The sequence below is a fragment of the Erpetoichthys calabaricus genome, chromosome 17, assembly GCF_900747795.2.
Source record: "Erpetoichthys calabaricus chromosome 17, fErpCal1.3, whole genome shotgun sequence".
NCBI classification, from domain to species: domain Eukaryota; kingdom Metazoa; phylum Chordata; class Cladistia; order Polypteriformes; family Polypteridae; genus Erpetoichthys; species Erpetoichthys calabaricus.
The window spans coordinates 73,774,090-73,788,018 of NC_041410.2; the positions used below are offsets into that span (position 1 = coordinate 73,774,090).

The following is a 13,929-nucleotide window of genomic DNA, read 5'->3' on the forward strand; positions in this document are numbered from 1 at the left end:
AAATCTCCTGCTATTTTCCCCTATTTCTAATAGAAACTCAGCTGGGGATAAATCAATTAATCCGCATTGTTTATTGAGAGTAGCAACGTAAAGATGCAAATGGTATAATTGAAGTGAAGTGTGTAACATTTAAAAAGGAAGATGTTCCAAAGAAAATGTAATATTAATTCATTTTTCATTGGAAGAAAGGTATTTGCACTCTGAACCAGTGTGTTTGTGTTACAAGTTTAGTAAAGAAGATGTTATTGTTTGCTATGTTACAATTATGCATGATTTTATAAAAGGCATTGAAATTAATATGTTTATGATAAAATGTTTTGCAGTATACAACTAGATAAAAGTCAAATCCCGCTATACTTTTTGTTGGCCCGGACAAACATTCATGTAACATCATGTTTAACGGATTTCTTTTAATAAAATATAAATTTCTGTATAACAAATGTTTTTTTCAACCAAATATGGCCACAAAAGATGATAATACGATACTAAAAATACTTAATGCCGTGCCAACATTTTCTGCAGGCCATCTCCTTCTTGTTAGACCAAAAGAAATTGAGAGTCTGTTGCGAAATTTCTGGTCTCGGGTACTCTCAGTGAGAGTGGAGGTGCGGCATGACACACATGGCCGAATTCTGAGTCAGTGCTCCACCAAGCATCCATGTAGGTCGTTGTATCATGTGCCAATACTGCACTGTTTAAGTTTCACATTGCTTCAAAGTTTTCTTTGTGATAAGCAAAAAAAAAGAAAGCAACAGAGTTTATGCTGAAAGAAAAATTTTAAATCCTGGAAAAAGTTGATCTTGGAATGAAGAAAATTGACATGGTGAAAGCATTTGGAATCATGCCTTAAAAAAAAAATTTAAAAAAATTAAAAAAAAAAAAAAGTTAAAATTTGGGTGTTGGGACCTGAGCAAAATAAAAAAAAAATTGGAAGTGTGTTTGTATTTCTATACAGGTACTATATTACTATATAGAGAAGTCAGGTACAGTCTCAAGACTTCATTCAAAAAAGGAGCTGCTACTTCAGCACTCAAGCACATGAGATAGGGGCTGTGACACAGGTAATCTTCCTGCTTTAGTTCCCACCTTCAGAACACCAGCAACTCGGAATGACCACTGTGGAAGACCAGGAGAGTGCAAGGAACAGCAGGTCAAAGGCTGGTGTTAAATGTTCTAAGCATTGTGCAACAAGCATGTTACATGGTAAGCCTGATCCTTTAGAGGACAACAACTTACTCTGCCTTTGGTTTACCAGATGCCACAGTGCAGCTACGGAGCTGTCCTTGCACCGCTACCATTAGAAATGGCGAATCACTGGCGAACCCGGTCACAATGATACAGTATATGCATTTTCCCCTTATTCAATATAACAAATTTTCTGTTCTAAAGAAATATTTTTATGGTTCCATGAATTTCATTACAACAAGATTCCATCTCTATTTCTTGAGGACAGTAAATAGGGATAAATAATCTGGAATGATTCATTAATTTAATCTTTATCTCCTCAGAGTTGTTGCACAAACAATTGAATCACAAAACGGTAGCTCTCTGAGAAACTAAAGTGGTGCCATGGTAAGATATGGAAATAAAATAAAACAAAAATAAAAAAGGACAAATATTAATTCTGGGATATGAAAAGAAAAAAATACATACGTAAATGAAAAGTAAAATACAAAAAATGTAACAAATAACCCAGAAAATTTTTAAAAGAAACTACATAAAAATGGGGATTGAGGGCAAAATATTTTTAGTGTGCCAGAAAAGCATTTAACTGTAGATCAAATAGCAAGTGGAGCTGAAAATCTGTTCCCAAGTACATTGTGAAAAGGTGTATTTAAGATACACAAAATGCTTCATTTTACTAATGAAGATACAGGATAACTATTCAAACATATGAATATACTGCTCCAATGAAACATTCTTACACTTTTAATACGAACAAACTGCTTCTGGAAGGGATGAGCAAAAACAGATCTGTAAAATACCACAATACTACCTAGCATACCTGGAATTACGATGCTGAAATTAATGAAGGGTAATACAAACAACTATTCTGTTACTAAAAAGCAAAGACTAACATTCAAATGCAAGTTTTTTTGTTAATATGTTCAAATTACATTCAAATAGTGACACTTGTTCTGACAGTCCTACCCAGGACTGAGGAACTGTGAAAGGCCGCTGTACCAACCACTGTGTCATCAAATTTCCTTCACCACAGATAATACTTTAAATGAAAATAACATGCTTTGTTGTTATTATTTGTAATCAGGAACCAGGCTACCCCCCAGAACAAAAGAATTCTTTTAGAGACGGATGATATTGAATTGACCTAAAACAACAGAGTGCATATCTGCCATCTGCTACTCCTTTTAATCTTGATTCCTGCCTTGAGCTCAACGCTGCCAGAATGGACTCCAGAATTTTTGATTGCACGGGTTTGAAGATGGATGGATCACTGAAGGTTAAAACTTTATTAGAAATAAAAATCAAATTGGAACATTACTACCTACTCTAAACATCCTTACCAAAAATAGCTAGAAACAAAAAAGCAATCATTACCTTGTTTCATATTAAATACTGTAAATGAATATAATCACTGTTTATATCTTCTAATGGCAGTGAACAAGTTGAGTAACTGACTTAAATTAGTGTTACTGGCATTATAACAGTGACATGATATCAAACTAAGTATACTGAGGTACAGCATGGTACATTAAATCATAATCAATTGCATCATGTTACAAACATTTCTAAACCTGTTATGTTGTGCATATGTGAACAGAGTCACTAAAACAGTTTCAGCACAGTTACAAGGCCACTAAAGCAGGCTGTGCAAATCTAGTTCCATTTAAATCTGTGATCTTTTCTGTTTCTAAGGCTAATTTCATGGCTCTCTGTAGCACGAAATGCCATTTTCCACCTTCCCAAAACAGCTTAGAAACATACCACTTGTTTTGATTGGATGAAAACAGCAACAGGCCAGACAGAGAGGGCAGGGGAGGTTACAGCACATTCATGTTGAAGCCAGCCGCCCCCTCCTTTGTGTCAAGACAACAGTCAGAGTGAATATGTGAGGTCCATACAGGGCCATTTTGGCAACAACCACCACTATGAAAAAACAAAGGTCCTGTAAGACTGCAGGACTTTACAGAAGACACGATTGTGTTTTAGAGGTGTTAAATTGCAAAATGTCAGGTCCAACTTTTCTTAGCTAAGGAAGACATTCAAACATGGAAGGGGTAAGGAAATTAAGTTTGAACGTATAGTATTACATTTTGGGACCCGAGTTCTCCAAGATGAAACCAGCTGTATCACATTTTTTCATCAACTTACTTCATATTTAAAAAGTGATGATTTTAAAGAGATGGGGAGAAAAAAAAAAAAAGCTATATAAAGGCCCTTCCAGATTGCAAATCCTTCTATGGAAAAGCTGTTTCAGCCCAAGTCCAGAGTGCTTTGGGAGCTAAGGATGAGAAGATTTGGGGGGGTCAGGACAAGTCCTTTATTAGAAACCACAATGCTGTGACTGAAACAAATTTTTCCTAAAGCCAAGCAATAAAGTCAAACTACAAAGCTTTGTAACTTGAACATTTCATTTTTTACACAAATCTTAAATGAAAGCAGTTCTTTCAACTATGCCAACTGTAGTCTCTTTTGGTATTAGCTTGTACTATTGCTAAACCTGGAAGGTTGGAGACCCTGCTGTGTTTGCCTGTTAGAACAACCATGAGGGTACACTGCTCCTCGGGCACTAATTGCATCCATTTTAAAATTTAGGGATTATTAAAACCCTTTTTGCTCCACTTAATACAACATGGACAGCAGGTGATACAGTGATTAGCACTGCTGCCTCACAACAACAAGGTTCAGGTTTCAGTCCTGGCCCAGGCACTGTCTAAATAGAGTTTGTATGTTCTCCCTGAGTTCATGTGCTTTTCACAACAATATTGAATGACAACGCTGAACTGGCCATGTAAAAGTTAACAGTGGTTTATATCTGCCTGTCCTGCGATAAACTGGCATCCTGTTTAAGATTGCTTCTTGGCCAATACTGTCATGATGCACCTAAAACAGGAAATACTGAGCCCAGGTATTTTTTCAAGCTGACTGGATTTTATGTCCTCTGTAACACATGAATGTCTTGAAGAGTTTTAAAAATTATAAAGCTAAATTCTGCTTTTTCAAAACAGCTTGCAAACATTATTTTCAGTACAGAAAATAAAAAACGCCAAAACACAACCATTACAAACAGCACTGAAAGAATGAAAAAAAAAAGATTTTGAAAGCATGCCTTACAATTTGTCTTTTCAATTTGGGTTGCTTAGGTCTTAACTCACTAATTATACCCGACTGAAAACTGGGCTACAAATGAACTCCTCAAAAGGTCACTTAATGCAATCCTGCCATTTGAGCTGCTCACATACACACAGCCACCATCAGTCAGGTCCATTTCAATTTTATTAGTTATTCTATCCCAAATTCCTTGTTTTCTTAAAAAAAAAAAAATGTAAAATACATTATACTTGCATTTGGCAGCAGCACAAAAACAGTCTAAAAGTAATCCCTAAACCAAGAACTACAGCCATGCATTTTAAGCAAATCCATAAAATCATCAAATTATGGAAATGCAGCATGATATTTTAAAGTGACTTGTCCTCATGGAGAGAGGAGAATTAAGGAAAGAAAGAAAAAAAATTGGAATGCACAACCTTCTACAAAAGCCACCATGTGATTCTGGACTCTTTCATTTCTACTGAAAAATTAAAACCAGAAAAGACAAAACAGCAAAAAGGTAGACACCGAAGAATGCAGCATAAAAAACAACTGCAACAAGGTACTAGGGAACACTACGGGGCCTACAGCTAGGACCAGCCTGCAGGACCTACTTTATGCTTAAAATCTTCTGGCTTACTAAACACAATGCGGCTTGAGTTGTATGCATTGTATGGCACTCTTCATTTATTATTAACAAGATAAAAATAAAACACAGATAAACAACTGAAATTTTTTAGCGAGTGAACCTCTTATTTTGTTTGTTGATTTAGAGTCTAAACAATAATAGGGTGCAGCCTCCATTTTTATGTTTGGACAATCTTGAACAAATTCAGTGAGGTTACAAAGACTATATACTGTAAACGTATCCAGGCTATACGCCCTAATCAAAAGCTTACAACTACTTCCAGCTATGTCAAAATTTTAACACCAAGGATACTGAATGCTTTCAATTTTTCTGCTATAGCACTATCCCAATACATTTTTCCATGTAAGATAGAAAAACAATGTTTTTACAGTTCGTTTCCAATTTAAATAGTATTTTGTGCTCCTTATTACATTACAGTTTGCTCTCACTCACTAATTCTGACATAAATTTTATACTTTCTCTAAGCATTATTATCTTAATACGACTGACACAGATATTTCAGCATTTATAATATACTACCTCAAATCTATCTGCTATTATTAGCAGTGTTAAATTAAAAAGATGCAGTGCTTAACACCTACTCTAAAGTGAGGGCATGGAGGATACAATCAGTATACTGTATATTTTTTAAATAACAATGATGTGTTTACTGCTGTATATTTATTTGTGTCACAATTGAGCGGCTGCACTATGCTGTTCAGTTTTCAGACATTACTAACAAACAAAAATTAAAAATGAATAAAAAAATTAAAATCATGTTATATATGTGCGTGAAAAGATTTTTTAGACTTATGTCTAGTTTTTGTAATGCATACTAGCCATACTACACTTGTTATTACTGCATAGTGGGCTTGATTAAGAATACTGTAATAGAAAAAAAACAATTCCTGGCAATACACAAATACTTGGACTGTGGGCCACCTTCTGTAAACATACAACCTTTACTTTATACAGCTCCTTTCAAAGACTGGGCTGTCATGGTGGTTTACAGTGCCATAAAAATACTAAAATTAAGCAGTCCATTACTTTAATTGAAATGTACAAAGGAAAAGAGAAAAATATACAAAGCGAAGAGAATTCAAGCCCACAGTAAAGACAAGAACAATAAAGAATAAGAAAATTAAGTTTTACATAATAAGGAAGAGAATGTCACAATTTGATTACAGTCTGGGTTTAAATTTAGAACGTCTTCCTGTAATGCTACCGCTGAATGCTCATTACGCTTTGAAACACCCTCTCTCGGGAAAATGCTCCCCTTTTTGGAGCACAAAGCCATTTGGTCTTAATATTTTTAAATCAAAATTCAAGACGAACATTTGCCACAGATTTAAAAAAATAGGCAAAGTTAATGGCACTATTTCTGGATCTCTATTATGCTGGTATTCATGAAATGAATATCAATTCACTATTTCATGCTATTTGAATTCAAAAACTGCACTTGCTTGATAAGCACTTTGAGAAAGTTCACATTATATGACACAACAAATGAAAGGGAATTTCATTAAAAATGAGGTTGCAAATAAACACACTAAATTACAAGGTGATGTTCTCTCTGCAGTATTGCTATGAGCATCCTCTCACCCACCTACTTTCTGAACTCTTTTTTATCTCTGGGTCACATTTGTCTATTCCTGCTGTACAGGATGCATGACAGAGCAAGTCAGGCCAATAAGCCAGTTCATCAAGGGGCTCTACCACATCATCACATGCACTGGGCTAAATTACAGTTTCCAAATAATCTAATAAACATTTGTATTATGTGAGGACGTGGGAGAAACCAAGGAAAATCCATGGAGACACAAGAAAAATGGTTAATCTTCACAATGACTGTGACTGAGATACAAGGCAGCAGCTTTTAGTGCCATACCAATATTTACCCCATTCATAAGTATTATCACTAAAAACAAGGCATCAGATATCTGAAAGAGCTCACATACTTTATCATGGTGTCCTCCAATATAAACCCTACACAAAGTGTTATGCGGTCTAATATGCAATCAATAAAAATAAATACTTATACCTGTGTACACCGAGCAGAAACAATCCACAACTTTACAGTATTATATCCATTGTGAATTGCAGTGTGTGGTTAAAGAAGAAAAGTCAAAAAAATTGAACAAATACCGCATACATATTTTTGTATTGTGCAGCTCAGTCCTAAAGGTGTTTACTGGCTAAATATCAAGTACTGTGCATCAACAACACATTTCACAGCCATTATACTTTATAAAGTGGTTCTGCGTATAAGAAAAAGACTGTCGTTCAAATGATTATGCAGGATGCATCCAAGCAAATGTTTTGAAAAACCCAATAGTCCACCTCATTGTTTTTTCATGTACAGCAATGAGTGACTAAGTATCAAACTACAGTATCTTACTTCTATAATAAACTGTTTACTTACAGTTTAGTCTGACACAGTGAGCTTTAATACAATGACTATACATATCAATTCTTCATGATCAAACTCCAGCACTCAAACGCTTGAAATATTATACCATGTTTTATTTTGTATTTTTATAATATCAATGTTATTTACAATGGTGTTCCTTGACTTTGCCACATGGCAGGTATAAATCAGAATATTTTAAAGTAAATCAGTATGCAGTATTGCAACAAATCTGTTGGCTGGTGCTGTACACTGCAAGTTTATTTTCTGCCTATATAATTAAATACAAACTGACACACGATTATACTGTGCATAACATAAATACATCATATTGTACTGAATATTACATTTTGTTTCCACCTCAGAGCGAGAGTAATGTGCCCCTAAGTGGTGTGACTTGCACTTAACAGATGTCATTGTGCCACTGATACCGATCATAGTCGTGGGATAAACCCACATGTTGGTGCATCATGCTATGCATTTTTCTTTATCATTATTAAAATTGAGAACTCTCATTAAATTATTAGGAAAATCAAAAACATCTTACCAATGGATACTTTATTTTAAAGATTGCATTGTGCTAGCAGAGCTTATGCACGTTATCATGCAAAATCCAAAATATTAAAAAAAAATACAAACCGCTTACTATAACAATTATTAAACAAAATACATCATCTGCCTTATTTTACGTATAGTGCATTCTACCGTTCGTGTAAGTTTATTTTCATAACACACTGTCGTTGTTTCTCTAACATAAACATTTCAAGAGAGATGCACGCACGTACATTGAAAGCTCAAGGTGAGGCTGCGTAAGGCCAGACGGGGAAAGCGCCGTCGCCTGCACCTGCGCACCCACACCTCACTTTTGCCTGCGATGCGCAATCCCGCGGACCACGCTGTATCTCAGGCGACGTCTGCTCCTAGTGCACGAGGTCTACAATTAATACCATGAAAAACACACACACACACACAGAGGTGACGCCAACCGACGACAGAGTCCGATGCGCGGCTGTATTCCTTCACTGATCCTACAAATTTCGTTTATTTCTGCAGTATACTTCCTTTAGAAATACGCTATAGGTCTGAGGGATTATCGTGAATTCGAAGAGACGCATTGTTTTGATTACTCGGCTCTGTGTATTTTTGTTCGCAGGAAAATTTACGCCAGCCTTCAGCCAGTCACTTAAAAACAAAATAGAAAAACCGTGAATAAATATATAACTAATCTACAGGAGGAGTAACGTGTCCTGTTCAGTTATTCTTGGGTGTATAAAGATAACGGAAATGTTGCAAGGGAATAAACAGCGATGCAGTTTGCTAATGGCGTGTTTGCAAAGTCTAACGCGCTAATGCGCAATCCTAGAGGAAAAAAAAAACACGACAGTCACGTGTTGTTGTTTTTTTTTTTTGTTTTTTTTTTAAGAACGCAACGTTACTAGCTGTAAATTCATAAAAGCACGCACCTTTGCTGTGGGAATTAAGAATGCCCCCTGCATAGTCTGGATTAAAAAATGAACTCAATTCGTTTTTTCAGCATTTATGTAAAAGCAGACAAACGAGAATAACTACGCGGCGACAACATTATTTTTGCAGTTTTTTTTAATTGCATATTTTGTGTAGGGTCAAACAAGCTATTTTGTAACATAACTGGAGCTTCGTGCACGACAAGCTTTTTAGCTGAATTGATGGAAAGAGTAAAACAGAAGCAGGCTATCATCGTAATTTCACAGCGTTTTCTCATCAACATATTCCGAAAAAAGCGTTAAGAGTTTGATCTGAGTGCACAAAGGGAGTAGCTACTTCTGCCAGAAATGAGACGAGTCTGTGCCCTGAGAAACAAGCTCCATGTAGCAGAACGTGGACAATACAAGAAAGAACGGGGGAATCGGAAGAAAATGAAAGAAGTGAAAATAGTTTAATATACCAAACTTCCAAAAGCACTCGCAAAAAAAGCAAGCAGTTACTTTAGTATGGTTTCTTTCGTATTTGTTCTGAAGTAAGCATTCGCACAAAACAAAGGATATGTATTTTTTTGTTTGTTGTTTAACCTGCTACGGGTCTGCAGTAATCAAATCGAACCACAGCTTAAAAACGGGAACATAAATAATCTGCTACAATTAAACCACGATCCAAGTAAAGTCATAAACCCGTTCAAGACGATTTATCGGTCGCAAACGTACAAACTAGCATTTGCTTTCCTTTCAAAAGGTAACACAAGGTGTTACATAGGCAGTGCTTGATGGACAACGTCGGTAATCCGCATACTTAGAAACACTGACCCAAAAGCTTCTACATAAAACGATTTATAGAAAACCGCAAAATATTTTAGACTAAGTAATGAGTTTAAAAGAAACAATGAATTGACTACAAGCATGAATAATAGCATTAAAAAAACAAACGGTTTTAAAAGTACGCCCAGTCTGGCAACCTGATCTATTCAAATGTAGTAATAATTTTAAAGCCTGTCTTAAACAGAAGTTGATATCCCGGGACCCTGAATTGGATTACAGAAAATAGACAGTCGGATTTTGGCATCAGTTTACAAGAACACACTGTATAGTAAAAAGAAATTGTTTAAAAGTCAGTAGTGCAAGACCTCTGGCAATGGATTCACTTAAGAGTCTTGGGCAGCATTGTGGAAAACGTGCTGAACTTATTTCACCACACGACTCCACACTTGATGCACGAGGCTACAGCGCTGGCTTCATCCTTACAATACACAGCCTCAAGACACACTACCACATGAGCAATTCAATTTATTGGACCTCATTTTACAAGATCAACTGCTTAATTTCAAACAATCATTAAGAGTAGAAGCGATCGGCCTTGTTTGTTGCCTACTTAAAATGTAAACCTTCTGCCTCCTTTCTCATTTCCAGTAAACATCCAATACAGAATACATCGCCAGATCTGTTTGCCTCCAAGCATTCACATTACAATTTAAATTAATGGAATGGGTGATTTACTACTACCTCTCTGTGTTCTACTTTTTTCCACTTTACAATCCTGAATAAAAGCATTTCAGCAATACCTTCACTCTAACATGCAATAAAAACATTCTTTTAACAACATATTAACTGTCTTCAACTTTTGACTTTTTTGATCCTAGTTATGGGGGTATAGGGCAGCAATGCCGATTAAAACATGGCACTAGGTTATGAAACAGTGTAGTATATTGGAAATCTCCAAATCTCCAAGTAATAATACACGGGTTGGCACATAAATCCCATTTCACCTATGTTGAGCTATAAGCCCAGTCTTCGTCAAAAGTTAATTTGTGTTTTGAACGACTTTCTATGCTTTGTATTGTTGATAGCGAAATACCGAAACGAAATAACGGGTACACGAAAATTGTACAACAGACATTTCTTTACAAAAAAAATCATAACTTACTTTCTCCGTTGGCCGGCCACAGACAAATCATGGAGACTAACAGCAGAAGACCCCACAACAAGGTCATGGATTTCTTCTCTAACCCAGACCTCATTCCTGTTCGTTAATCCCTAATTAAATTGGTGGGGGGAAAATCTTCACCAAATCCCCCCCCCCCCAACCTGCCCAAGGACTTCTTGACGGAAAGTAAATACACCAAAAAACGTTAGGAAGGGAGCAAATATATGTAAGAAAAAGGAAAAAAAAACAAAAGGCGTATATTCCTTAAGAGCCCGATGGCCTGGGAAAAAAAAGAAGAAAAAAAAAAACTTAAATCCGCTAATGAGAGGTAATTGTTTAGATTCTGTTCTGTTACTTTTTGTTGAACAAAGTGTGCAATCAGAGGTCGTCGGGAATGATATTCCAGCACTCCCTCTGAGGATAAAACAAGCCACACACAAATAAAGAGTAAATATTCCCCTGTATTAATGTATAATCGTACTAGCTGTGTTAGGCTTGCCAACGATACAAAGATGCGATGCTGGCTAACGCACGACACGAGCAGCGGCGTGGAAACTGCTCCCGGGAATAGTCAGTGTCTTCAACCTCCATGTCTTGAGAGTCGAGTGTGGAGGAGGGTGCCAAAGAAAAAAAACACCTAAATTCCAGATACTGTTTTCACACACCCCCCACCAAAAAAAAAACGAAAATCTCTTCAAACAGTCGCGAGTGAAAAAGGGTGTGCGAGCAGCAAATGTGGAAGACACGCTCCGGCTTTTTTTTTTTTTTTTACTAAATCCACGTTTTTCTTCTCTTGCGGATACGCTCCCCCTCCCTCGCTCTCCCCTCGAACAAAAAAGGAGAACGGATTAATGAATGAAAATGCAACTCTTCCGTTCGTCACCCCCCCTCTCCCTCTCTCTCTCTCTCTCTCTCCTCCTCTCTTCAGCCAGCAATGCGCTTTCCAAACGATCCACCGGAACGAAAACGTTTCGCCAGCTGCATCCCTGTTTGCTTCAAGCGGACGCTGCGCTCTCTGTTATATTCGTTCTCCGTCGCAGTTAACGATTCTGTATCTCCTTTCTCTCTCCTTTTCTCCCTCTGTGGCCCTCCACGTTAACTGGGAATTGACTTGCTGGAGGGTTGGAGTTACTGTATGGGGTTTTTCTTCTCCCCTCTCTGCTCACAGATGTGGATACAAAGCGAACTTCTCCTGTGTGGAGTGCTTCCTCACGTCTCGATAATTTCTTGTCGTTCTTCTACCTTAGTTTTCTCTCTATTGCTTTCTTTTCTTTTTCCAGCATTACTCTCCAGCAGCCTTCTCGCAAACCCCTTACTGTCTGCCCGTCTCTACCGAACGGAGTCAACGCTGTAAACAACAGGAGCCACACACACGCTTACGCACGCACACACGGCCGGGAAGGAAGCCGCCAAATCCCGGAGAGGAGTATGGGAGGAGAGCGGAGCGGAGCGGACTCATCCCGCGTGTACGCCACTGCCTCCAGTCTGAAGCGCAATGGCACGCCTAAAACACGCAGTGCGAAATGCGACTGAACAGCAGACAGTGAGCGAGCGGAGGTGAGCCGTCCACACTTTTATTCGTTGTAGTATTTTATGTTTACTATTAACACCTTACTTTTTCGGAACATTAAGATTTTCGTCTTTCTATGCCACTATTTAATAATTATGCTTTTATGCAAAATTCGACTACACAAGAATTCTGGATCAAAATTGTAGACGAACACTTTGTAAAATTACTACTCCGTCTTCCTGTATACTGAAAACAACAAATCAACAAAACAGGTGAATAAGAGGGTTAGCGTTTGAAAATAGCTGTCTTTTCAGTCGAATATAGAAAACATCAAAGTTACAAAGGACGATTATTATGAATGAAGGATGGGGTGGATGATCTACAAGAAGTAGAAATTGGTATAGATTTCGGGTTTTGGTGATGAGACTTTCTCAACTTCCACGTCGAAACCGTAAATAAATTACGACCCTGGAGTAAATGATAAGCTACTTACTGCTCAATCGACGGTATCAAAACTTCTCCATAAACGTTAAAATACGATGAAACGTTAAGGTTCCGGTAAGACGTTGAGGAACCCAAGATTGGTGAGGGATTGGGAATCGTTTTTGGGTACAACGGCCTGGTTATACGATAACGAAATAAAAGAATCGAACATTCTATGCCTATTAAAAGCATTCACCCCGCGGAAGTTAACAGATTTCATTGTTATACAGTACAGTGTTGAATCTCAGTACATTTATTTTTGACGTTTTTGACACAGATCAACAGAACATGATAATTTGATACTAGAGTAAAATAGATTTCTGCTAAGTAGTCTAAATTAATTACAAACATAAAAAACAAAATCATTTATAACACGTATTCACACCCTTCTAGTGAGTACTTGGAAGATGTACCTGTGGCAGCCATGACTACTTTGAGTTTATGTGGACAGGGATTTCTTTCAGATTTGCACAACTGGACTCTGACATTTTTTCCCATTCTTTGCAAAACTGCTCAAGCTCAATCAAGTTTCTTGTGGATCCTGTGTGAACAGCCTTTTTCAACACCAGATACAAATTCTCAATTGGATTGAACCCTCCACTCCAGGACATTAGCCTTGCTGTTTTAAAGGCATTCTTGTGTGGCTTTGGCATTAGGCTTGGGCTTGTTGTCTTGTTGGAAAACAAATAATTTCCCAAGGAGCAGGTTTCTGGCAGACTGCATCAGGATTTCCTCCAGGAGTTTCTGATATTTGTCTGCATTCATTTCACTCTCTACCCTCACAAGCCTTCCACGGTCTACTGCAGAGAAACATATCCACAGGATGATGCTGTCACCACCATGCTTCAATGTGGGAATGGTGTGTTTTTAATATTGTGCAATGTTTAGCATTTAGTAAATGCACATTTGGCAGCCATGACAGCATTGACTCAAGTGCACACACCTGAATCATCGCTAGTGCAGCCAACTGGTTTTAATAGTGACATGACTAGTGAAATAGAGATCACCTGTTCGTCGTCAAGAGATTTTAATTGTTTGTAGCATAAATGCACCTTAACTAGAATGTCCTGCTTGTGGTGAGTCAGTATCTTGACCTTCTCCAGCTCTGTGACAAGCTGATTGAACAGCACAAGTCAGGGAATGAGACAGAAAACATCCAAGTGAATGAAAAATCTCCTTGAGTTCAGTTAAATCAATAATTAAGAAATTTAAAGAGTATGTCACAGCCTGAAATCT

At 37.3% G+C, this 13,929-nt stretch overlaps 1 protein-coding gene across 1 annotated transcript in view; it reads right to left on the bottom strand.

The window, feature by feature from the left end:
• Window positions 1-12,255, bottom strand: part of igf1ra (insulin-like growth factor 1a receptor) — a 443,425-nt gene extending 431,170 nt beyond the window's left edge. The window contains exon 1 of the mRNA XM_028822633.2: window positions 10,701-12,255. Coding sequence (XP_028678466.1) covers window positions 10,701-10,794 — 94 coding nt within the window. The 5' untranslated portion in view covers window positions 10,795-12,255. The remainder of the gene's footprint in view (window positions 1-10,700) is intronic.
• Between the last annotated feature and the right edge of the window lie 1,674 nt (window positions 12,256-13,929).